Consider the following 27,328-nt stretch of genomic DNA (forward strand, 5'->3'; position numbering starts at 1 on the left):
TATATTTTTCTTTTTATTAAGACAAAAATCAATAAAAAAAATATTTTAAAAATTAAAATGATCAGACACAGAAATGAATTTAATCGTGTTGTACACCCATTTCATACCCAACTATTCATAGCAACACTATTCCTAAGATGTTACAGTTACAAAATGAATAGGCTTTATTTTAGATATTTTAGATCTTTATTTTAGATATTTTAGAGTTTTGCCAAGCATTTGACTGCTTAAAATTAGAATCAGAAAATCACAGAGAAGAAATAAAATGTGGTTGTGTAACACTATTACCAAAGTCTTAGGTCACACCCGTGGCCCACCTCTTATCACCTTGGTTGGGTATGACATAGTGACTCAATTCTCTCCTACAGTCTTCAGAAACATTGCTCAATACTATTATTTTGGTATCACATTTATCTGATCTCTAAGATAAGATAATGCTCTCCCATGCTCTGTCAATGTGACATGCTATAACCTCCCTCTCTATGTGGATGATTATCATTCTTCCTTATATAACTAATATAAAATCCTATATAATTAAATTAGACCCTGTTATACACAAAAAAATAATACAATGGAGCTCCAGGCTCTCACTTTCAAACCAGCACATATCATTAGTAACATCAGTTTAGCTTAGTACCCTCTGTAAAACAATCACACATTCAAACAACCACAGTATAACCCTCAAGTGAAACATGTCAATTAGCAGGCATCACTGTGTGATAACCATATCTCTCAAATGAGTCATCAGATTTACAAAATCCGCTCCACATTTCTGTGGTGATAGATGTTCCAAAGAATCCAGGCTACAATGTCCCGTCGGTACTGAATGACGGATTTCTCAGTCCCTGGGGGTTGTCTGTCCCGCCTTTGCAGCATGCCTTCCGTCTCCATAGGATGAGTGCCGTCACGGTGAGGAGCAAAATGAATCCTAGACCCCCAGCAATGACCCCTGCCACCAAGGGTGTGTTTGCATGCTTCTCCGGCCTGTACGTGGAGCAGGACTCCTCGGAAAGTGAGCTTACGCCTGCACTGTTCATGGCCTGCACACAGACTCTCTGGCCCACCTTTATGCCTGCAAGAGTTACGTTGCGGGACATCCCTTCAAATACATGGGATTGCCCCTCCTTGCCCTCTACAGTGACCCGATACTGGGACACGAAGGAGAAGGGGGCACACCAATGGACAGTGACCTGTCCAGATTCTGCCGGACTTACACCTGTGACCTGGGGCGTGTGGGGAGGCTCCGTCTGGGGTGTGATCCCTGGACACAGGCATCCCATTTTGGCTGCAATGTCCTGGCAACTTTCCTCTTGGGCCACACACAGGTCGTAGTCACATATCTTGTAATCGCCAGCACTTTTGGTGACATCTGGATATTTGTTGTCGGGTGGCGTTGTTGTTGTCTCTTCATAATCATCAAACACCAGATGAATTGGACCGTCGGAGGCTGATGAGCTCTCTATCAGACAGATGAGAAGGACTGGAAGCCTCAGCAACAGCAAGGTGGGATTCCAAATGATCATGGTTGCTTCTATGGAAACAGAACAGAACAGAACGATGAACATTCCAATACGAGAACCTTGCCCGTTTCACAACAAGAAGTAACATGAAATAACAATGTTGTTTTAATAGCAATTTAATCTTTGTTTGTGATTCCTGTTTTGTGTCTTTTTTGATTGAGGAGAAATAAATTCTGCTTTTCCACCCACACAAAGGTATCACAAATCTAGAGACTTGTTAGAGACAAGTACATTCTTAGCTCAGTTTTACCTTTTAAAAAGTCCTTATACAATATCCTAGATAATGTAAATGTAAACACCATGGCACTAATACTCAAACAGTAGAGATTGTTATTTACATATAACTCACTTTTATTTTTCCATCAACAGAACAAAACTCGGTACAACGAGTAATCAGACCTTATGTTAATTCTCATTACAGGACAGTATTAAAACCACTTAATGGATTTGACATGACCTCCACGCAAAGACCTCCACGATGCGAAAAGAGTTTTCTCCACCAAGTTAATTAATTCTGTATATTCGGACACCTTACAGGATATTATTCTGTTTGTCCCCCATGTTGCCAGTCATGTATGTAGGCAATAGGCATGCATTTATATAGCACATAAAGGGAAATGCAGTTCAGATTAAAAAGAGGCTGACCTGTTAAATTTGTCGTACTACATTCATTGGTTACGGAAATGATAGTGGATATTGTTATGTTACAGTTGATTCCCATATTGAAGTCTGCTTCTTGTCAGTTCAATCATCGTTTACATTGATATGGGACGCTGATTACATTTTTTTTTTTTTACCAGATCTACTTTATAGGAGCCCCAATGTACAGAATTAATAACCCTCTGCCAGCCAATATTTCTTGTCTCTTGGGGCTACGTTTTCAATAATATGCCTTGTAGTTGGTATACCATGATTATTGTGTGGGTGTTTTTTTTCATATTTTCATTTTATGTTACATTTTATGAGCCAGTATTTGTAGTTTGTAACAAAATAGTTTTTGATGAATTTGTGTCCACCTCTGACAATAATTAGGCTACTTCTTCACATCAAAACACAGGAAAATGGACAGTCAGATGAAACCACAAACCGCACAGCTGACAAGCCCCAGCTGTAAAAATTGTGAAGTCTGGCTTCTCAAGTTACTTTGCACCCGCCTGTGAGTAACAACGAATTGAATGGCTTGGAGCCAATGTTTCTATGGGAATGTAATGGCATCCGTTTAAAAGCACAATTAATAACTTTCCCATATCAATCAAAAACACAGTGTCTTGTTTTACTAGTTACTACATAAAGATGTTACTCACAAAGACTCACAAGACATTGTAAAAGGAGATTATTTGACCACATTGACAGTCTAGCTAGTAGTTCCTCTCACTGTCATAGCAATCAACCAAATGCAGAACAAAAGGTAACCATTGTGGAGTATTGTCCACCATAACCTACCTGAAAATGTAAGTTCCCCCTATGACTTCCTCTTTACTCTGCCAGTGAAAGATATCGTCCTCAAGAATTGCCTTTTATCTCTCAGACTGACGTGCTCATTTCAAGCACACTCTTTTTTTTTCTTCCCACCAAAAGTTTCTCCTCCCTTCCAACACCCCCTCATGTCACTTCATGCACATCCCCCTCCTTCTCTCTTTCTTTCTCTCTCTCTCTCTCTCTACCTTCCTCCCTCCCTCTCTCACACACTCTTCCTTTATCCCTTTTAGGCATTGTTTGGAAGGGATGTATTTGCTGCTGAAATGTTTATGATTCCCTGGGCACTACTTTCTCTCTCTGTAACAGTAAAAGTTCCTCTTAGGCACATCACAGGCCAGTCGAAACTTGTTATTGTAAATGCTAGGTGAGGATTTTTTTTTGTCCTGTTTTTAAGAGTCAAGGCACGGAAATGGAGGGCATCCAATGGAACGAGTCCATCCAAACAGCATGGAGCACAGTCAAACACATTCCAACAGGAATTATGCAAGTATTACAAAGAAAGAGTGTGTGAGTGTGTGTGTGTGTGTGCATTGGAGCAAAAAGGTTGGTTCTGATTGAGTGCTGATGTGGGGGGAAGGGGCTATTTCTACCCCCTTCCACACAGAAGGGTAAGAGAACAGACCCCTCTCCTTATATATGTGTTTAAAAAATTAAACAGTTCAGTAGTTCATAGCATATACCTCACTGGTAGAGCATGTATAGTGCCCCTGTCCTGATATGTTTTCATTAGATCATCCTTAATTCGTGTTCAAAATACAATGTGGCACAAATAATCCCATCAGATTTATACGCTTCATCACTTGTCGAAACAGGCAACTCACGACAACAATGAATGTGGAAGTGGTGTCGGGTTGGTGGGTGGGTGACTTATGTACATGTGCAGTAGTGTGTAAACTGATCATTTTTTCCAAATATGGTGGTACACAGGACATAGAAACCATGTAGATCTGAAGACAAAAAACCTGACTTTGGTTTACATGTCTGGAACAATTCCAAAAAGCCATAGACAAAACAACAGTGCTGCCATGAATGGTGGGAGCTGGTTGCCTATACACTGAGCAAACAGTCCCTCTGATAGTTCAAGTTCAAGCACGCCAGGCATGAGTAAGATCGCCCCTATCTATGTCCCTGTGTTGTCTCAATCCATCATACTAAAAAATGCAGACACGGTGAATAAGTGGGACTAAAAAGAGCTGTCTGGACATCCTGTCACCCACATCTTCCCCATTTCTTTCCCACCTCACATATATGTTACAGTAGGTGAGTCATTCCACCCACCACTTCTGTCACTCACCCTTCACACCCACTCCAATGTCTTTTGAGATTAAAGGAATCTGAGCCACTGGGGAGGAGGGGGGGGGGGCATGCAACTTCTTTACCTTTGACACTATAAAGGCTTGCTAAAATAACAGATATGGTATGCTCTAAGAGTGGGCAATAAAGAAAGAGGGTGATAAGGCTAACTCTAAAGGATTGAGGAAATTCAAATAGATCTGAATCAAACTAAAAGAAAAACTAAAGAACAGATGGAAAGAGAGAGAGAGGGAGAGAGAAAGAGAATGATCCTCTGAATTCATTGTCCAAATTGATTGGCAAGCTGCTTATTGGGATGGTTACTGCGCCACCTAGTGTATTTAGTGTGCACCTGCAACATCACAGCATTTCTTCCACCCAAGAAAGAAATGCTACATTTAAATTCATTAGTGTCCCACAGACCCACTTCTAATGATGTCATTAACCAGATTTTGCTTTAGTTTATGGTGTTGGACAACATGTCTGTTAGCCTAGTGTTTATCGGAATGACTTGACTTCATAGAGTTTTGTTTAGTTATATAATTAGTCAGTGTATCGCTCCTGCAGTTTGCTCATCACAATTCTTACAGGATATGCCAGTGGAAGATGAGTGCAAGGGGGGTAGGCCTGCCACCTAGATATGGCATGTGGGAATACCATACATCAAACCTAAACCTAGGCTACATCAAAGCTGACATACTGGAAGAGATTCATTACCAGGGTAGAAGGCTAAAGTAACAGTTAAACGACATTTTGCTACAGTATTTAAGATGTATGCATTCATGTCAAACTGCAGCTTTTGAGGAATTACTTGCATTTCATATGCAGGACTGTTGTTTAAGACATGAAATTGCATTAAAAATTACATTCTTCAGCCGTTTAGTTCAGGAATTATTTTGGGAAATTGCATTGTACTGCATTGTCCTTCAGAAAAACGGCAGTTTTTGTGAGGGGATTACATGTGGATTACCAAATATGATCATGTAATTTTAAAGAGAGTAATTTGCACTTTACCAAGTAGCCTAGCTTTAGATAGATAAGTGATAGATATATAGAGTGTAATTGGTAGTTTCCAAAGCTTCTAAGTGGTTTCTTAACACTGTTATTAAATGTGTTTTGCCTAAACTACGATGCTGAAAGTAGGAAAATGTTTGTTTAGCTTTCATTTGTGTTTAATTCCTATCAGATTTGAAAGACATAGGGCTAGACGAGCGTGAAATATGATGCGAACTTGCTAAACATACCCATGCCTTCTTCCACTGAACAAGAACCTGAAACCTTTCGTGTTACCCCCCACTCTCCACTAGGCTATATGGCTTCCCTTCCATGGACATTTCCCTATACGTCAACTCCGCGACCCCGTCTGTTCATCGCATTTTAAAGGGGATATGCCAGCAACGTGGGCGCGGGACTGCGCCCATCTCTGCGCGCAACTAATTTTGACATAATCTTTGCGAAATTATGAAGTCAAGAGGACTACATGGACACAGGAACGCATTTCTAACACAGTAGTGTGCATTTGCCGTGAATTATTACATGGGGAAGTTGTTTGCTGTGAGTGGCGCATAATCTGGCCAGGTTGTTCGTTGCATGCATGGTGTAAAGTGGATGGGAGTGAAAAACATATTGGACATATTTCTTTGGTCACTGTGTAGATGATAGTGTATGTTTAAGGTGATAGTACCTCAGGCTCGAACGATGAACGAGGAGGTCATTTGTGGCTCACGCTACTAACGTCATCCATTTGCTTGGCGCTTCGCTTCCTTGTACGAAGCCAATAGAATGAGTGCTGAGAGAAAGAGGGGCCGGTCTGGTCTCTGACATCCGATTCTTTCCCTAATCCTGTGCTGATGGAGGAATTTTAAATCCGCTTTCCAACCTGCCATAGGAGCTGTGAGTGAGCGGAGGCGGAGGGCAAATCTGTTGAATTGGGTTGTTTGGTTACTTTACGTGTGGACATTGATCTATGAGATCCAACCATGACTAATTTAACGGGGAGTATCTCTGTGTAGCCTAGTATATATAAATATTAAACAAATGAAAGAGGAGGAGTCGTTTGTCGTTTGTTTATGGATAAAGGGATGCAGGGCGCATTTACAAAGGGGACCGGAGCCACTTGGAGATGGGACTAAACGCCGCCAGACCTTGCGCAAGTTGATTTTTTGCACCGCGCAAGGAAACTCAACATAGGCTGAGATTCTTGGTCTTGAAAAGCTATTATCTCCTCGTAGTTAGGAGGCACAACATGACAGATACGACTCGAGACCTGTCACAATATTTTTTACTACATTTTAATTAGGGTTCCTTTAAATCATATTTGGGACACAAGTTTCCTTTGCAGTACTGAAATTTGGACCTTGAAGCTTGTTGTTCCGCTCAAATTTACCACGGATGAAAAGGCAGCCACATATCAAGCTATTTTTGTACGCGTGAGTCGGCAACTGCATCCTTTCTGCAAAGGATGCACCCAGAAAACAACAGTAACTCGTCTGAGAATGTGCCAACAGGCGCCGGTGGTCCTGCCCACGAGAGGGCTGAGGTGAACGGACTGGACCAGGCAGAGGTATCAAATTGCGAACTGCAGACTGGACAGCGAGATCAGTCTGCTCAGAATACGATGGAGCATAAAGAGGCAGTCCATGTCCCAGACAAACTCGAGGAGGCGAATCAGTGCTGTGAGGGGAGCGAGAGTAAAAATGCCCCGGAGGATAGCACGGCACAACTCATCGAAACGGGATGTACCGACAAAAGGCCACTCTCGCCACAGACAGGTCAGGCGCCAAGCGCCATGCATGGCTCGGACTTCGTGCCCCCCGAGGGTGGATTCGGCTGGTTGGTGGTCTTCGCCGCTACCTGGTGCAACGGGTCTATCTTCGGCATACAAAACTCCTTTGGCATTCTCCACTCTATGTTGGTAAAAGCGCATGTGGACCCTGACGACAAAGCATCGCAGTTTAAAGTAGGTGAGTTGTTCTGGTGCACCTGTTGGAAGTTTACTATTTCACGGTATTGATGGTGTAATAAACAGGTAAGTCGCAAGTACAAACAAACAAGTGAGTCATAGCATAGGTGTGAGTCACAATTCTTACACTTAATAAGTTCACGCACTTCATTCAAGAGTTGCATTCCATTTGACATGCCCTATAATACAATCGAGCTTACCACAGAAGGGTTTCCGAAAGGTTTTGCATTTAAGCAACAGTTGCTCATACCTGACACCTTTCTTACATTTACAAAACCATAGACTCAATCTCAGCCTCAGCCTGGAGCATGGAGCAGGTTAGGCCATGCGTGTGCCATATGGAGCATCTTGAATTCAGATGTCTCTGACAGTTTGCTTGGTGCACCTACTGACCAGCATCTTCGGACCTTGTGAATTGCTGTGTGTGCAATAAGACTGCAGAGAATGTTCTTGGGTCCTTCCACATGATGTGGATTAGTCCTGTAGCTAGGCTGTACCCCCAAATCTAAACATGGCGATACATAGGCCCTATTCTATAATCACTCCTATGATATGCTTTTTAGTGCAAAGTCCAAAGTACTTTCTGTTGAAGGAATAAGATAATCTGTCTAATGGAGATTCCTGTGCACATGTAGTCCTAGTCCCTGCCATGAGAAAGACTATGGCATGACTAACTCTTACAGTGACCTTGAAGGGAATAGGTGGAAAGGACTTTCCATTGTTTCTTGTTAGTTTATTTATTTAGTTTATTCAGCTTTTCCACACATTTTTTTTTTTTTAATCTGAAGAGTGAAATGGCTGCACACTAGCCTGTAATGTTCCTCTATCAAAGGGGATGTGCAGTAACTGGACTGGTTGGGGACACATCCATCCCAGAGAGAGAGAGAGGGAGAGTGATAGAGAGGGAGAGATTGAGATAGGAAAGGAGAAAGGGAGGCAAAAAGAGGCCATAAAGGGCTTAAAGGGGGCAGGCACATTTTTCACTGCCCACTCAGTGTCGCGCTCAGTCCGCGAGGTCGGAAACAGCACTGTTTGATCATAGTGTGAGTCGTCAGGGAAACGCCCACGTTCATAATGCTCTTGCTAAAAATATGTATCGTTTGAGAAAATAATAATACAATAATAAGGCTGAAAGGTTAAACACTTTCCATTTAGACAGTATCTCTAAATACTGTGTTAGTATTGAAGACATGAGTCTTTTGTTATAAGACAATCTTAAGAAAATGTCAACATTTTGTGATAAGGGCATTTTAGATGTCTATGAAGACAATGCAATAAGTTGCAATTAAAATAAGGAACTTTCCATTGTGCCTGTTCAAGGGCCGCCTGACACACAGAAATGCCTCTTTGAATATCCTCTTTGAACTGAAGAATATACTGTATGTGAACGCCCCCTCTATCGTACAAGTGGACTGAGAAAAGTGCTTTCGAGAATACCTAAAGTCTCTACTTGTTCTGTGCTTGTGTGGGCATTACCTTGTTGAAGTCTGTCTGTATCGATGATCTTACAAGTTGAGCTCTGCATATAGTTTTGAAAGCAGCTTGGAGCATAACAGTATTGCAGTTTTCTTTATCTGAAAGTGCATAGGCAAAATGTTGTTAAGGTTAAGATAATGTTTTTTACAACATGGTTGTGCTTTCTGGTGGGATTTATAACTCATAAAACCATGCCGCTAGACCATGCAAGTAATCGACTAGAGTAATTACAGTGTATCCTATCTATATAGTTATTGCTATAGTTAAAGATATTGCTGCAGTTTAAGTGGCCAAGAAACAATAATTCAATCATCATCAAATTGCTGGTATTGCTTGTTTGCTTAATCTTGGCTAATTGTTCTCTGTTTTTCTTTCACAAATCAAATATCAATCTGAAAAAGAAGATTGATTTTGAAACAAGGCAGAAAAGTTAATATGATATGGTGTGCCACTCTATTACTAATTAACAAACTACAGACTGCACCTCTTTGAATTTGTTATTAGTGTGTTAATTCATATAATGTGAGAATATCGTTTCTCTGATTGTGGTGGTTGCTTTATAGCATGGATATTATAAACACAAATTCACTAGATTGTTATAGCTGAGCTTTTTAAGCCTGCTGTACTATTAATGATAAAAAAAACATGTCTGACTTCTGTCAAATCTAAAGCCTGTTTTGCTTAGTTGCATGTGTTTTCTCTAAGCAGAGTCAAAGTCCACCCCAATGGAAAAAAACATCTGAACATTATAGGCTATTGAATTTCATGGTTTACATACTGTCACTCTGTTGTATTTTTTTCAGTAATACTGCATGGGAGGAAGAACTGTATTTACTGGAACTCTCTCAGTCAAATGAGAGTAGCTTCTTGTTAGGATATCAAGTTATTTCTTGCTTGCCCACGACTCTGTAGACTGACACGTCACCTGTGGTTTTGAATAGATTACAGTAGGCTATGAGACAATGGGCATAACAATACCAGACAGACCTATCACCTGAGGTTAAGAGTCAAACAAAAATATGATTAATTCAGATAATTTGTAAGTGGGCTGGAAAAAATGTGCACATATAGTGTGCACATATTAGTGAAATATCACTTAAATGCTTAAATTAAAGTAATAGCTACTTTCTAAAATGTCATTGGCTAACTACAATCACTAGAGGATATAGCCTGTGCTACTTGCCACAGCTGTATCAGGCTGCGCAGGTGGAGCATGGAGATAGAGACATTGTGGGAAAAGTTGACAATAGAGGAATTCAAAATAAGGTTCTTGTGCTCATGGCCATATAGCCATGGGTTTGAAAAATAATGAGATCCATGGCTTTGGTGTTTCACCTTGTAGTGGTGCTTGACTTGATACAGCCCTCAGAAGTGCAAAGCAGGAAAAGCACTAAAGTCAGATCAAGAATACAAGAGCAGTTTACATAAGAAATGTCCATATTTCGAAGTTGCTTCTCCCAATGTGCATAAGTGACTTAAGTCAAGGGTAGAATATGTGGAGGCTGAAATGTACGTAGTGTACTGTAGTTGCACACTTTTTTTTTTCTTTTTTACTCAAGTGCCTGGGAGAATCTGGTCCTTAATCTTTATCATGGATGAGAGCTTAGATGTTCTTGTCCGGACCAGAAAACACGGCAGCAGAAAAATGTCATGTTGTCGTGTTGCCAAAACAGCCAGGTGGTTTCTTAAACACACAGATCCGAACGTTGCCTTTTCTGATCTGATTTTTTTTTTTTATCATCGACACACACTGGGTTTTAAAAAAAAACATTTAAAAAAAAAAAAACTTTTGAAATGTGTTCAATCGGATTATGGTTCTTTGTCTTGCATCCTTCTTTCTGCCACCCCGAGTCGGCTCTCTGGCACTGTGTGTGTTATGTGGCTCTGATCCAGCAGAGCTCAATTCTGGCTGAAATTAAGTGCTGAAAATGCTTTTGTATGTACTCTGTCAGGAGCTTTAGTTGGGTTTTTCATTAAGCTCGAGATGACTTTGATGATAGACCACAGGGTTGCTTGGGAGGGGGGGGGGGGGGGGGGGGGGGGTTCTATAATTGCCTCATGCATTTGTGGTAACTGTCATTGTGGGGCATTGCACACAGGGACTAAAACTCTATAGAAAAATAGGAGGATATAGGTTCATAGAGTGCTTTTGGCTTGCTTCCTTTGTCTTTTGGATTCGACATGTGTTCTTAATTCATACCTAAGTCCTCCCGGGAAACTGAAATAGGTCGTAGCCTACTCCATACTGTTCCTGTCTCTGTGGGAACCTCAAACAGAATGATCTTTAGGAAATCAATAAATCATTTAGGGCAAGAGAAAAGTGTAATTTTTTTCACTGAGATTGTTCTAGGTTTTTGATAGTTGGTTGGTTTGTGTGTGCTTTGTAAGGCATCTCTGACGACAGAGATGAAGCCGTCGCCGCAACATGCAGCATAGACGGGAGGAGAAAAAGGGGGTGGGGGGGTGGGACTGTTCAATCTCTCACTCCCTGGGGCTGACCCAACTCTTCCCAAAACCTGTCAGAGTACATCTGTCACTGTTAGTGGGTCGCACTCCTAGAAGAGAGCCTGCTCTCTCTCTTATTCTCTTTTTTTTCTCCACTTCTCCCCCCCTCCCTCCCTCACTCCCCCCTCTCCCTATCTCACTCCCCCCTCTCCCTCTCCCTATCTCACTCTCACTCTTTCTCTCTCTTGCTTCTTTGTTATGAGGCGTTCAGACCTAATTCCACTTAATGAGTTTCGTGTTGATGCTTTAATACTCTTGCCCAACAAGAAAATTGGGTCTGAAAGTCAAGAATGTAGGCAGTTCACTGTATAAAACAAGAGGCAAAACCATGCTTCTCCATGAAATAAACAAAAAGGGACAGACCAAAAAGCTATGAATATGCTGCTGGTAGTCGGGGGCACTGGTACACAACGAAGGGCAACGTTTTGACTCTTTGCTCGTTAATGACCTGAATGACTAGTTTGATGTGTTGTTTGTTGCTGCTTCCACTTCCAGCCTAGACCTGCCAACCGACCCACACAGTCGGGCCTTTGATACTTCCACTACTGTTTCAGTACTGTTTCAGGCTTGTTGTCACTGCCACTGTTTATTTGACTGTATTCCTGATAGTTTTTTTTAATGCATTCATAATTTGTATAATTTTATAGATCCTTTGAAAATCTCTCAAAGCTTATGCATTAATTGCCACTAGATAAACTACTCATATACTGATGTGTTTATACATTGTATTGTTCATTTTAGTCATTGATATGCACCACTACATATCAGGGGAGAATGATGCTTGTAAATTCAGACAGTCACAGGCAAGGTACAAATGACCATGACAAAATGGTTCAAATGTCACGATTAAGTGTGACCTTGGAGCATTCAAGTATGTACAGACAAGTATGTCAGACCTCTGAGCCATTCGATCTTTGTGTCTACTCTTAATTTCGACACAGAGTGGTCAACTAATCCTGCTGTTAATATTCACAGGAATGTCTGCAGCCTGTTGGGTTTAATGGTCTAAAAAGCTTATCCAGGATTCCTTGATATCGTACAATCTGTGCCTTACCAAACCCTTCCCCTTTTGATGTATGTATGCCAGAGACCCACATGTGTGGCTTCTATTCTAGTTTTCAAAGAGGTCTACATCTGAAATTGATTTGATAATTCAACAATGGGTTCTCGGTCACAGGACATAGCAATATGTAGGTTAGCATGTGATTTTTTTTAGGTGGATGTTTTCTTTCTTCATACCCTGGAAAACAATAACATCATGAAAAGAACATTAAACAAAATTGAATATCTACAAAGTCCAATGTATGCACAAACAATCAAGAGGGGTTCAGAGGAACAAATGCATAGGGGCTGTACATGTGAAATGAACTGGCATCCCATTGAGGCCAAAGTCATTGTACAGTTTGTCTTTATGTAAACCTTGACCTCCCACTTCCCTCCAAAAAAAAAAGAAATGTGTGTAAACATCCATTTGTTGTGTATGTTTGCCTAGCACTCCTTTTGCGTGGGTGGGTGGCTAGGCTTGGGAGGGGGCAACGACACATCTGAATTATTGCCAAGATACACAACAGCCGTACCACTCCACAACTTCGACCCAGTGTCACCCCCAAATGTTTAACCAGAGTGCTCAACTGTCATTGACTTTAGCCTGGGCTGCAGACATAAAGCTACCTTTGGACCATGAAATAACACCATGTCTGTCTGACTCTTCATGAAAAAAAAAAAAAACACATTTATTGTCAGTCTGTGTACTTTATCAGGTCGTTTACTGGAGTGTGTGCCTTCAATGTTCGAAAACATGATGTGTTGTTGCCACGGCATTATCCAATTACCACCTGTGAGATGAGGCCCTGTATCCGACATATTATGTTGTTTTCGCTCTTATCCGCAATTATATGTGTTCACTGTGGAGAAAAAGTGATGTACGAGTTGTGGAAAAATACATCACCTCTCTGTTGTTATCAGCACATTTGTTGTAAGGCCCTGATTATTTATTTATTTATTTTTCTTTCTTTCTTTCCACCCTCCCTTCCCTAGCATGGGTCGGCGCGCTGGCCATGGGAATGATCTTCTTCTGCTCTCCTGTCGTGAGCATGTTCACAGACCACTTTGGCTGCAGGAAGACAGCGGTGGGGGGTGCATTTGTGGCCTTCCTTGGGTTGCTCGCCACTTCATTTGCAAGGTAAACAGCTCTATCTCTCTCTCTATATCTCCCTCTCTCTCTCTTTCTCTGTTTTGCTCCCTGTCTTTCTTTCCCTCTCTTTCTTTGGTAACATTATAGGAGCTAATCATTAATTATTCTGTTCCCTGCTTCCCCTCCTACCCTCTGGTTGAGTTCATCCAGGAACACTCTGCCTCCAGGACATGATGGGGGGGAAAAAGTTGAGGGTGTCTCGGCTGGTTGCATAGCAAGGCTTTTGGTAGAGTTGACATGTTTATAAAGTGATAGCAAACCTTCCCTGCAGTCTCTGAATTAATGGATCCATTTACATTGTGAATGTATGTCTCGCCGAGCCTCTGCTCAACATAAAAAAAGGAAAAAAAAACATAGAGGACCCTTTGAAAGGCCTTTTTTGTTTATGTAACCAGAACAGTATGCAGAGAAGGTCTAAAGTATCTGTTCATAGAAAACCATCAAGAGACACATTGTGGTTCACAGATCTGGCCAATTGATGTGTTTAAGCAAAAGAGCTCTCACAATCAAATTCCTCGGCACTCCTGGCTCCAGTAATGAGTCTCTTGGCACGGCTGTCCACTCTTTTCATTTGCTCTCTCGTTATTTGTTTATTTTAGTCTCTCCCTCTGCCTCTGTTTCTCTTTCTCGCTTTCTCTCTCGTTCATTTAGCCTCTCTTTTTTTTCGTAGCCTTTCCATGGCGACTTGCACATCTAAACTCACTGAATTGCTCTCACTGACTTCCTGCAGGGGTACTTTCGAAGCAGTTTTCTGCACGAAGAACCCCCTCCCCCACACACACACACACACACACACTCCTCTCTCGTTCTGCTCCTCTCTCTCTCTGTGTGAAGCATTAGGACTGTTCTTCTGTAGGGTGGACTGCTGAGTGGAAAATGGCTGTTAATTTTCCCAGGCCTGGCTGCTGTGCTGAGGAGGCACTGACACCACGATGTGCAGAGAGATGGTTTATTGCCGTCTCTGGAGTTCGTCCATCCACACATGGCCCTCGAGCACAGTCTGTCTCTCTCTCTCTCTCTCTCTCTAACTTACACACACACACACACACACACACACACACACACACACACACACACACACACACACACACACAGGCGCGCGCACACACACACACACATACACGCACACACACACACACACATACAGTACATGCACGCACATAGGCATATGCCTGCAGAGCAAACATACACATAAAAGAAACACACACACATATACATACATGCCTGCACGTAGGCACTTGCATGCAGAGCACACATACACATAGATATGCATGCACGGACGCACGCACACACACACACACACACACACACACACACACACACACACACACACACACACACACACACACACACACACACACACACACACACACACACACACATACTGTATCTGTAAGTCTGTACATGCACACACAGACATACATAGACATTCATGCACATGCAGAAACACACACACACAAACACACACACACACACACACACACCACCTCGGTTCACCCTGCAGAGCCTGAGCCCACCTTTAGGCTTTGATCAGAGCCTCCTGCCAGTACAAGCTTGTCTCCTCGAGCCCCCCGTGGTGTCGAGAGTCTCCAGTTTCAGCGTGGAGATTAAACAGAAGAAGCAGAGTGAAACAAAAAAAATGATGCCGATATCTCATCATGAGCTGTGGAGGCAGGGGTTGTGGGTCGGGTGGAGGGGGGGGTGGAGGGAATCAGCAGCAGAATTAATGAACTAGATATGGAATGTGTTTTGATGTAGTCATCTGCAGGCTAAGCTTTAGTTTTGTGTCCTTTTTTTATATTGCTCATCCTCCTATTTTGCTAAGCATCTTAATTTATTTTGTGTAAATTAAAGAGCACGGCTAGTTAATCATCCGGCAAATGACTGTTTTCTTGATGTGAGCAACACATGTTATGGAAAGTGTGCTAAAATGAAGCACATTCTTTTTTTTTTACTGTTTTCATGTTTAGTGTGTTCCAGGCTATCACCGCCGTCACTTCTTTCATCCTCTTTCACTCTTCCATCCGTCCTTCTCTCTCTCTCTTTTTCTTTCTTCTCTCTCTCTCTCTCTCTCTCTCTCTCTCTCTCTCTCTCTCTCTCTCACACTCTCAGTTCAATTCAGTACACTTTATCGGCAAGGCCCTTGAAAAGGATATCGTGTTGCCAAAGTCTTGAACATACAGTATAGAACTATAGGTTTATTTTAGAATTACTCTCTCTCTCTCTCTCTCTCTCTCTCTCCAGCTCCCTCATCCTCCGCTACTTCACCTACGGGATCCTCTTTGGCTGCGGCTCGTCCTTCGCCTTCCAGCCGTCGCTGGTCATCCTCGGCCACTACTTCCGCCGGCGGCTGGGCCTGGCCAACGGCGTGGTGACGGGCTGCAGCAGCCTCTTCTCCATGGGTCTGCCGGTGCTCCTGAAGAAGGTGGCCGAGCCTCTGGGCCTGAGCGCCACCTTCCAGATCCTCAGCATCTTCATGCTGGTGCAGGCCCTCCTGGCCCTGACCTTCCGCCCGCTCCTGCCCTGCCGGGGCAGTGGGCCGATGGGGTCGCCCGGAAGCGCGGCATTGGAGGCTGGGGGTGGCGGAAGCCGGTGGCGGCGAGGAGTCTCCGCGGTGAAGGCCTTCTTCAACCTGCGAGTGTTCCGCATCGTCACGTACCGCGTGTGGGCGTTCGGCGTCGCCACGGCAGTGCTCGGCTACTTCGTGCCATACGTTCATCTGGTGAGCCTCCCGTCTCCCTCATGACTACCTTTTGAGTTTGAAAATCCTCCAACTGTGTAAAGTGAAGCAAAAACGTGAAGAATTGAATGGAAGCTAACTGTCAAGGTCTGGAGGAGGGATGTGAGGGGGTGATGAAAGTACTTACATCTTAATTCATTCTATACATAATGCATAAGCATGGAGCAGAGCATAGCATTAAACATTGAAGCGAGCGAGTGAGGTGAGGCCATGCTATCTACTGTATATGTACACCACTGCTGATCATTATAGGATGTCTGAGGTTAATTATTGAGACGCATGCTCCTTTGAAACTCTTTGGGGTGGTCAGCGAAACGCATCCTAATTTAACCTTTCGGAATAGAGAAAACAGATGTGCTTTTGTTTTTACACAACCAGAATGGGCCAGAATTTTCTCTTCATATTGATTGATGTAATGAGGACAACTCTGATGAAGATCATGTCAATACATCTAGACATTTTAAACATTTCTTTGAGTAGCCTGACATTCAAATAGGAATAGCAGGGATCTCTCTCTCTCTATCTCTCTCTCTCGGTTTCAGTCTCTCTCTCTCTCTCTATCAATTCAATTCAAGCGAGCTTTATTAGCATGACAAATATTTTTGCATTGCCAAAGCAGAACATGCATACATTTACACATACATTTACATAAAGAATGCTTGGAATATAGTACATGGCAAATAGATATGCATCCCAGATTAACAAACTGGTGAATGTGTATGTATGTGTGTGTGTGTGTGTGTGTGTGTGTGTAATTATACGGATAGGTGCCGTATAAAAGTAATAATTATTTAACCACTGTCTTTTGCCTTATGGCATTCAGTGACGTATTTGGCAGCAAGACCTGCTGTCTGTCCCTGCTGTCCAAGTACTGCCATTATTTCTTGTTCTTCTAGATTCCGGAACCCTGGGATTAGCCTGTGTAGCGAAGGGAGAGAGCAGTGACCCCACCCGGTCTTGAACGCAATGCCAAAGAGCCAGTTAGTATGGCAGTCAGAGTGCATACTCAACTGTAGTGACGGTAGTCCGTCACACTGCCCTCCCCTTCGGGAAGCTTGCCCATGCATTTCACACACACTGGCGTTCCTCGCGCAAACACCAGTCGTACTTCTCCCATCCCAGGCTGCCCCACACACCTGCTTCACCCATCTCTGGGGTCCCTCACACTGGGGTCAACCAATCCTGGGGGTCCCTCATACAGCTCACACACTGGGCAAGCTTCGGGTGACCTCACGGCAAACCATCCCACTTCTGACACCATATGTAGCGAAGGGAGAGAGCAGTGACCCCACCTGGTCTTGAACCCGGGTCTCTGGGGCACTAAACCTGCAGCTTGACCAACTTGCAACGCCAAAGAACCAGGCCCGTTAGTATAGCAGTCAGAGCGCATACTCAACTTTAGTGACGGTACTCCATCACAGCCTGTCAAAGTATGACTTCCGTATAGTTGTTTATTACACGGCTCTTCAGAGTGCTGCAGAAAGTTCCATTCACATGAATGGGCCTTCCCAACGTTCGGGCCTATGTTAAATCTACATAAATCACCGGCAAAGCATTTAATCACCGCTGTCAATGGCAACGGGTTTTGTGCTTCTGATTAATGTCTTTCATATCACTACGCAAGGACTCAAACGTGAAAGCAGACGGTTGATCAGCTGTGTTCTAAAGAATGTTTGATTCAAGTTCAGCAGCGTGTGTTGTTGCGAACTATTTGTTTCTCAGCAAATGCCACGATGAACGGTAACAAATAGGCTAGGTTATGTAGGCTAAAGTCATATCGTGGGGAGTTTATTATTTCGTTTTGGCAAGTAGCCGTATAATAAGCGGGATAATGTATAGAACGCCGGTCATTACTGTGAAAATAAGTCCCTTCAGGGCGGAACAAGACCCCTCCGCTGCGCGTCGGGGTCCGGTTCGCCCTGTCGGGACTTATTTTTCCAGTAATGACCGGCGTTCTATGCATTATCCCTTACATATTTCTCACAGTGAAGAAGAAAGTGCACCTCAGTCTTAACCTCACCTCTTATGCACTGACCACATATTCTTTGCTCTCTTGGCAACCAGGATATTCTTAGTCTGCCTTTTTCTATGGCTAGACTGTGGGCACTGAGTCTGTATTTGGTCAGGATCTTTCTGCTTTATATCTCTAACAGTAAAGAGATATTCCTCCAATTGGTATTCAGATTTTATGGACCGGTAACATTCTAATTTGCTTTGTTTTTTTGTCTTCTTTTGCCAATGTTCCAAATATTTTTCTTTAGATTCTTGAATGATCTTATTGGTGTTCAGTTTGAAAGGAGCACTTGTCTGAGAGAAGTTATTAATGTCTTCTTTGGAGATGCATCCAGAATTTGAGGGCTCTTTTTTGCATGTTGATGGAATGAAATTACTATCTAATGAAATTACTATTACTCTCTCTCTCTCTCTCTCTCTCTCTCTCTCTCTCTCTCTCTCTCTCTCTCTCTCTCTCTCTCTCTCTCTCTCTCTCTCTCTCTGTTTCTGTCTTACTCTCTCTATGACTCTCTGTCTCTCTGTCTCTCTCTCTCGCTTATGCATTACGGATGGGAGCTTTCCCCCACGCCCTAGTGCAGGTGTTTTTTTTTCTTTTCTAGCCTGACATACAGAAGGAACCCAGGGGCAAAGGAGGTGTGTCACGGAGCTGTGAAATTGTCAGATATCGACAATCCCTTTGCAGTGCTGTTTTTTCAGGCCGTGGCTTAGATGTAAACAATACTCCCGGCCTTTGTTGTAGACCGTGTCGTGGTTCCAACAGAGAAGTACGCCGCGATCCACTCCAACGCCGCAGGAAGGGGACCTGCTCTATAGTCCCCCCTAAACATGGAGACCCTATGGCCATTGATGTTATTGTACCATGTGTCCATGTGGGGAGGTTTCAAAGCAGGGAAAATATTCCTCCAGGCCGGAGGCCTTGGGGTCAGGAAGTATTATTATTATTAGAATTATTTTGCTGTTGTTCTTCTCTGTATTGAGGGTGGGTTAGAGGGAGTGGACAGAGACCGGCATTCTTTAACTTAAAGCAGCCCTGTCTTGAGAATTGCCTAGTTTTATGGAACGTTTGGTAGGGAAAGATGGACCCCCCCAAAAGCTGTCCCTTCACAAGCATTTATTCAGCTACTCAGGGCAGTAGCCTGGTTTGCTGCAAAATAAAATCACCATTATTACAGTTAATGTGCTGAGCTCTTTTGAATTTGTGACACTGAGCTGACGCTTGTGCGAAATGAAAGGTTAACTGAGCCGTTGCACGATCACTAATTAAAGCTGAGTGGGAGATGATCTGTAAATTAAAATTTCAAAATTATATTGGCAACAGTGATGCGTGAATGATGTCTCGCTGTGCTCTGAAAATGTAAATGTCTTGGTGTGCTGTGTGTGTGGGATGTGTGCTTACTTTATTATCTTATTACTTTGCCCTTTCACAGATAGAGTTTGTGGAGGAACAGTTCCCGAAGTCGGAGAAAGACTGGATTCTACTGGTATGCATCGGTGCCTCGTCGGGAGTTGGACGACTCATCTTTGGGAAAGTGGGAGACCTCATTCCGGGGGTAAAGAAGATATACATGCAGGTACATCCATCAAGATGTCAGCATACATCATGTATTGCTTACACTAGCGGTCCACAAATAGCTACTTCTGAGCCAAAAATGCTGTCTGCCAAGATGTTTTTGGCCCAGAGTGAAATTTTCCACATAAACTCTGGGCTGGGTCTGAGGGTCAAAGCGGTCAGAAATCCACTGTAATAATAAACTATGTGATATAATGCAACAGTTTAGGCTTAGCATGATGGCAAGTTGTTATGGAAACGACCTTATATAAGGTTGATCAAGGGTCTACAGAGGAGGGGTAGCTTTTGTGAGTGCTAGGCTACTTTTGACTTCCCTTTGTATGTCCAAAGCTCATTTGATAGTTTTTAACACTGGTGCAGTGCCCGTTCAAACATGCTATTCCTGTAGAAAACCTGTAGCCCGATTACATGCCCGCAGGTAGACCTGCTTTCAAAACTGGATGATGATGTTATTATAAGGCAATAAGCAAACATGACGGGCTACTATAGGCTTGGGCTGCCATAGACATGATATGCTCTAGGTCTGACCTGTTAATTACGATGTAATGAAAGTTAATTCAGATGTATCTCTTAATTTTAATGCAATAGACACACAACACTATAGAAAATTATAATTATAAATCTATGCTTACATTTTTCAAAGTCTTGACATGTGACATCTGTTTGAAGTCAAATGGACAGGCTGACATTCTGTTTGAAGTCAAATGGACATGGCATGATGTTATTTCAGTTAGCCTATTAGCTGGTTTGATTTGCATTGAGCTCAATGAACATCAGACCAGCTAATAGGCTAACTGAAATAACACCATGCCAGTCTCTAGGTATGGTGAAGGGTATGTGATGATGTGGGGCTATTTTAATTCCAAAGGCCAAGGGAACTTTATCAGGATGCAAAGTATCCTGGATCCATGAAAAAAAATTAAAAATAAATATCTGCCTGCCTCTATGGGAATTTAATAAGGGGTGTGAATATTTATGACTCCTGTATTTATTTACGATACATTATTCATGCACAAAGAAAATTGGTGTCCTTAAAGGTTGGATATTTCCTCATTTTTTTACTTAAGGGATTAAGATCAATTTGCAAAAGATAATTTTATATTCCTCTTTTTAGTCAACTTTAGCATGGGTTCAAAAACTTATGAGCCTAACTGTATGTATTTATACAACAGGTATAAATATGTATTAATTTCTGATTGGATGAGAAGCATTCTATGAGTCATCCAGAGTAGCAATGTGACTCCCACTCTTGCCATATTGTTTAAGTATGTATTATTTATTTATTTATTTAACAGTAAATTATATGTTCATCTATTGACTTGTAGATGACGTCGTAGTAGTACAATTTCATTAGCTATAGAAATAGCTTTCACTGTTGCCGTGTCATTAAGCCTACTTTGCTTACCTCCTTCATCTTTCCGTGTCATGTCATGTTATTGTTGTCCCCTAGGTGGCGTCCTTCATGGTGCTGGGCCTGATGTCCATGATGATCCCCCAGTGCCGTGTGTTTGAGGGCCTGGTGGTGGTGTGTGTGTTCCTGGGGCTCTGTGACGGCTGCTTCATCACCATCATGGCGCCCATCGCCTTCGAGCTCGTGGGGCCCATGCAGGCCTCGCAGGCCATTGGCTATCTGCTCGGACTCATGGCTATCCCCATGACTGCTGGCCCTCCCATAGCCGGTGAGTAATAATAATAATAATAATAATAATAATAATAATATTAATGATAATAATATATTTTATTTATAAAGCGCCTTTCAAGACACCCAGGGTCGCTTAGTACTGACCAGTGACAGTGTGGTTTGTTTGAATAAGCACTCTGAACTCCATTAAGCTTACTGTTCATTATGCTCATAGATGGATATTTTGTCTGGGTGAGAAGAGTAGAGAAGAGAAATATGTTTTGGCCTTCAGCCTCTACTCTGTATTGTTATTGAGTTATAAAACACAACAGATGTTGTCGCTCACTGATTTGAAGAAGGTTGTTTGAGATGTAGAATTGTAGTTTGTCCAGTGGAGAGCCACATATCTTGTGTGATGTTAATACAATATTACAAATTGGCCGGATGGCAGGTGTCTTAATGAATTGAAATAGTAGTACACAATAAGCATTGTTCAAATACAATGCAAACACTCAGACTGATGCTGAACATGATAATTGTTAGAGTCTTTTGACGCAGCCTTTTCTGTTACATCATGCAAACATCTGGACTCTCTCTGTGTTCCTCCTACGGACATAACAGGAAGATCCATTATGGGAGCATGAAGTCTCTAATCAAATTTATTAGACAGGATTTCCCGCCACCTTCAACTCATTCAGTGCAAAAATGAAAAAATAAATTAATTTTCATGGCCCCCCCTATTTTTCTCAATTCTTTGAGCCAGGGTACACACATGTGAGCACGCACACACACACACACACACACACACATACACACACACACACACACACACACACATACACACACACAGCTCACAGTAAGTGCTTCCCCAGCTTGCCATGTAGGTGGATATGCTTGAGTTGTGTAGTGTGTGTGTGTGTGTGTGTGTATGCTGGGGACACAGCCTTCCCCAAGCAAAAGGTTTTCACACATGGAATGTTGACACCATCAATGCCACTCAAGTAGATCTCCTTTACCTGGATCACCCTTCAAGGTCACAGCCAATAACAGCGTAGCTCATCCCACAAAAGAGCTTTTTACTCAGCCCCTGTCACTGGCCTATTTTGTGCACTTACCTACCTTGTTGTGACTAAATAGATGTTTGAATGGAGACATTCATGATGTCAGGGGGCCTCTTTAACAGATACAGTAAGCTCCTCTTTATAAGGAAGGCTAGTCAATACCTTAATACTGTAGCTATGTAATCATATTTCGATTGCTTTGGAAATCACAATCATGGAAAAGTCAGCAATAGATGTGAATAACCCACTGAAATTTGTGCAAATGGTACATTAACTCTCGCCCACAATAGCCATGTTTACATGGACACTTTTAATCCGATTAGAAATGGAATAATGGCTCAATCGGAATAAAAATGTTCATATAAACACCTCAATCGGAATGAAAATGCCTAATCCAAATTTTAATCGGAAGGAAAGAGGTGGTTTATTCCGTTCCTATTCCAATTGAACAGCCATGTATACGGTCAATCGGATTGCCTGCTGTATCTTCTCAAGGAAAAGTAGGCAATTATGGCTATTCCGATCAAAGATTCTAAAACGATTAAGAGCACCTGATCGGAATAGAACGCACCCCATGTAAACAGACGGCACAAATATTTCAATTGGAATATTTAAATCAGAATGACAAAAAAAACTGTCCATATAAACATAGCTATTAGTGATGTAGTACTCGAGTCCGGTCTCGAGACCAATTTCTGCTTTCTCGGTCTCGTCTCGGACTCGTTCCTTCAAAGACTCGGTCTTGACTCGGTCTCGGACCACAGTGGGAGGAGAAGGACTCGTAATTTCAGACCGAGTCCTCGAGACCAACGCATTTTTTATGTTCATATAAAAAAACAGACAACACATAACAACAATAATAATAAAATGCAATGTTGACCGGCATTATTTGAAAATGACATCCCATGGTGCAATGCAAAGATACTGCCGTCAGAGCCGTTTATTTATCTCTATGACTCTGCTGCCGGTGAGTGTCTGTAGGTCAGCATAGTCCATATTAAGACGTTAAGACTGCTCCTCTAAACAATTCCCAATCTAGCTTAGTCTGTAGGCCTAACTGTTGATTATTAACTGGGGTGATATTAAATTATGAATATTAAAACTGAATTTTTTTTATGGTCTTGGTCTCGACTCGGTCTCGACTCCTAAAGGACTCGGTCTCGACTCGGACTTGCTTCCTCAAAGACTCGGTCTTGACTCAGACTCGACTGTATTTGAAAACCAACAGACTCGGTCTCGACTCGGTCTCGACCCTTCAAAGACTCGGTCTTGACTCGGACTCGGCATAGGCGGTCTAGATTCTCCCCAGTCAAAAAACAAATGGTTTGTTTGGTTGAAAATACTTGTGAAAGATACAGTGGACTGGAGTAGATGTCTTTTAACAGGAACTGGGCGTTGTTTTTTTCTGCACCCTTTGCTCACCAACAAATCTCCACCTCTCCTCCAGGTCTCCTGCACGACTATTTTGGCAACTATGACGTGGCGTTCTACCTAGCTGGCGTGCCGCCCATCGTTGGCGGGATGGTACTGTTCTGCGTGCCCCTGGTCTACCAGCGCATGGCCAGGGCACAGAAGAAGGAGCCGGAGGACCCCAGCGCCGACAGGATGCTAAAGAACTGCTCCAACGGAGACATGCTCCCCGGCTTCACCGACATGGAGACCCACATCTGAGAGCTCCTGCCTGCCATGCAAAGGTACCCGTCTTACAGTTCTCTAGATCCGTAAACAAAGCCCTTCATGCAACATCATTCATATTGCATCATAGTCATGGGCAAAGATGTGACTTGTTCAGATATGTTCTTTGGCAGTACTTCCATGCTCCCTGCCTAGCCTGGTTGTGCTTAGTTGGGCCTGGTCCCAACATGTTAAGAACCAGGAGTTGAGAGGTTTTGGAGACTCTTGCTGCATTATTTCAAGGGCCATCCATTATTGTTGTTGTAGTAATAGTTGTTATTTTTACTGTAATCTGATAATCCGTATTCTTTAGAAAATCTTGTATTGTGCATAATGCTTTATTTTTGGATGGTGCTAATATTCTTTTTTTTTAAATATACTGTTTGTTTTATAAGTCACTTCGGTCAAACATGTCTGTCAAATAGCATAACGATGTCCTTCCATTGTTTGACTTTTCACCTTTTCAGTCCAGAGGGATTCTGTTCACCAGCACATACTCAACTGTGACCTGTAAGAGTCTCCGAAACCATGGCAACTATGCATTCATAGTTTGTCACAGAACTGTCAACAAAGTTACTAGAATCCAGGACATGTTCATAGGAGAAGAAATGTTGTTGCTTCAAAGCCCTCCATAGTCCTTGAGAATGCCTTCACACATCCCTACACAACCCGTGTCCCATATGATGTGACATATTAACTGAAAGAGAAAGTTTGATATATATTGTGTGTGTGTGTGTGCGTGTGTGCACGTGCGTGCGTGCGTGCGTGCGTGAGTGCGTTTGTGTGTGTGTGTAGCGGAGGTAGGACTAAAGGTAGGATATATGATAGAGACCCAGAAGGGGTCAACAAATGTTGGCATGATGGTGTTCAGTCATACCCTGTCATTTTGTTTAATGTACTCATAGCATAGATTCTCCCCAGTCAAAGAACAAATGGTTTGTTTGGTTGAAAATACAGTGGACTGGAGTAGATGCCTTTTAACAGGAACTGGGTGTTGTTTTCTGCATATGCAAAATATGATATAATGTTGTGGGTAAGATCCAGCTGGAAGTTATTGAAGGACTACTCCATAACTGATTACTTCCTTGTAAAAAAGCCTTTTTTAAAAATGTGTTTTCATTTATGTTCTATTTTTTCTGTCTTATCTACCAAGTTAAATTTGTAATATGCTTCAAATTTATTTTGTATAACAATATTTTGGTGACAAATCGAGAAAAGCAACACATGTTTTTATATATGCATAAGTTAGTTTTAATACATCTTTAATTACTTACAAAACCAGTCTCAAATCCTACGTATGCCACTATGCACACATTAATATGCAGTAGTTTTGCAGTCTGTGCCATTGGCTACATAAACATTAGATTACTATGTTGGAAAAAATACATAGTCTCAATGGACTATGTAGAGCCTTAATTCCCTCTGTATAAGTGCTACATCTCTCCCCCATTATATTGCATTCATTTGGCAGTGTCTGATAGGAAACATCTCACCTCATATGATTTGCATAATGATTTTTGGCTTCAGATTTGTATTGATTTTCTTGATATGCATGTAGAACACTGACTCGTAGAATGATTTTATTTTCCTTGTTCTGTGTGAAAAATGGCTCCAAGGTCCTCTGTGTGAATCATAGCAAGCAATGCTAATGAGATGGAGCAAAGATCAGATATTGAGATGGTGTGTGGTTGTGTGAAAACGTCCCTTTTAAATCCGTTTGTTTGTTTGGTTGTTTTCTTTTGTTTATTTGACAAAACGGTCAGTGCACTGCTTGTTATCTTCTGGTTGAAGAAGTACCTCCTGACAAACATTAATTGAACACTAAGCATTGGCTTGACATTAAGACTAATCAGAGTTGTTTTTGAAGGATTGGCACGCATGCATACCACTGACATTCTCAGCACCATATTATGGTATGTCGCTATGATATGAGAAACAAACATGTGCATGTGTCCCCTTCATTTTTCAGTGAAAAGTCAGTTTAGGATCATTGTTGTAATTCCGTCATGTTGTCAAAGGACAACAACAGCAACCCCTTGCCTAGTTCTCCCAAAATTAAGCTTGTGCCAGTTAAAGTATCTGTGAACAAATCGTCTTTTGCTTGATTCATTGACCTCCGTCAAAAGAAGTAGGCGACTACAGTAGCTTTCTAATTGACATCTTCTGGGCTTTATATGTTTTTATATTGGACATGCTTTTCCTTTGGAGTCAGTATAGTATAAACAATATCGCCTCACTTGGATCAGTGCTTAGGGATCCCTTTTTAGACAGTAATTCAGCACTGTTCCCTTACCATATGGATCATGTACCTCTCCTGATAACTGGTTTCACTACTTCCTGTCTTCTGTGATAGTACCTTGAATAGGTGTGTGTAGGAGTGTGCCAAGGTCAGAACATACCTCAACTGCCCTCTCCTCTAGGTAAAGTCAAGATAAAAAAAAAAAAAAATAATAAAAAAAAAAAAAAAAAAAAAAAAATATATATATATATATATATATATATATATATATATATATATATATCTCACACACACACACACTCTCTCTCTCTCTTTTCTGAAATGCCGTTGCACTTATCTCTATCTCCCACAAAAGGCAGAATGCATGTTTCAGTCAGACTTTTAAGAGAGTGGGGAGGGGGTTGTGCATTTGAGATTCAGATTTTGTGTTTCGTCTCACTTCGTAGAATGTCTCAGGAACTCAGGGACTGCTTGTTGGATAGTTCCAGATGCTCTGTTACCTTCTCTCTCTTCAGGTCACTTTCTCCTGTGCTTGCTGTAGCATTTTTCCACCCTATGGGGTCAGAACAAATACACAATAGGAAACAGAGCCTGCTGCTTTCTTGCGGTGTTGGTGTAGAGACACTGTACAATCCAGGACCACAAAAAATCAACTGTATGCTGCTTTTTCTGTTCTTTTTTTTTTAAGTCAGGCTTTGCGAAAACAGCATACATGTGCCATTAATTGAGTTCAGCTGTCCACATTCTTTGCTTTGTGTAGCTCGAGCGTATTTCTTCCGCATTTCCCAAATCGGTGATAGACGGTCTTCCATGACATGGTTTATGTTTTTACCAAATGTAACGCAGGCTGTGTGTGTGTGTGTGTGTTTCTGCGTGTGTGTGTGGCTGTGTGTGTGTGTGTGTGTGTGTGTGTTTTTGTCTGTGTGTGGTTTGTGTGTGTGTGTGTGGTTTGCGTTTGTGTATGTGTGTGTGTGGTTGCAC

General features: G+C 42.1%; 2 protein-coding genes across 3 annotated transcripts; one reads left to right on the plus strand and one right to left on the minus strand.

Moving 5' to 3' along the window:
- Positions 1–6,114, minus strand: LOC121694560 (LRRN4 C-terminal-like protein). Of its 2 annotated transcripts, none has more exons than XM_042074755.1 (2): positions 5,977–6,114; positions 1–1,531 (listed from the first exon to the last, which is right to left on the minus strand). In XM_042074755.1, exon 2 carries the CDS (start codon positions 1,521–1,523, stop codon positions 804–806), a length of 720 nt encoding a protein of 239 aa, XP_041930689.1. In that variant the 5' UTR covers positions 1,524–1,531; positions 5,977–6,114; the 3' UTR covers positions 1–803. The 2 variants fall into 2 exon arrangements, with proteins under 2 accessions (XP_041930689.1, XP_041930688.1); XM_042074754.1 differs by lacking the exon at positions 5,977–6,114 and adding an exon at positions 2,964–3,107.
- Positions 6,006–26,556, plus strand: slc16a2 (solute carrier family 16 member 2). Its single transcript, XM_042074753.1, has 7 exons — positions 6,006–7,255; positions 13,273–13,417; positions 15,674–16,151; positions 19,610–19,753; positions 21,203–21,431; positions 23,882–24,128; positions 24,576–26,556. Exons 1-6 carry the CDS (start codon positions 6,754–6,756, stop codon positions 24,103–24,105), a joined length of 1,722 nt encoding a protein of 573 aa, XP_041930687.1. The 5' UTR covers positions 6,006–6,753; the 3' UTR covers positions 24,106–24,128; positions 24,576–26,556.
- Positions 26,557–27,328: the final 772 nt, after the last annotated feature.

Source organism: Alosa sapidissima, chromosome 20, assembly GCF_018492685.1.
Source record: "Alosa sapidissima isolate fAloSap1 chromosome 20, fAloSap1.pri, whole genome shotgun sequence".
Classification (NCBI taxonomy): domain Eukaryota; kingdom Metazoa; phylum Chordata; class Actinopteri; order Clupeiformes; family Clupeidae; genus Alosa; species Alosa sapidissima.

Bases quoted from the DNA above. Each gene is read 5' to 3' on its own strand.
- LOC121694560 (XM_042074755.1), bottom strand. From the start codon at position 1,523: ATGATCATTTGGAATCCCACCTTGCTGTTGCTGAGGCTTCCAGTCCTT.
- slc16a2 (XM_042074753.1), top strand. From the start codon at position 6,754: ATGCACCCAGAAAACAACAGTAACTCGTCTGAGAATGTGCCAACAGGC. The intron at 13,418-15,673 runs GTAAACAGCTCT...CTCTCTCTCCAG, and splicing joins CTCGCCACTTCATTTGCAAG to CTCCCTCATCCTCCGCTACT. The intron at 19,754-21,202 runs GTACATCCATCA...GTTGTCCCCTAG, and splicing joins TAAAGAAGATATACATGCAG to GTGGCGTCCTTCATGGTGCT.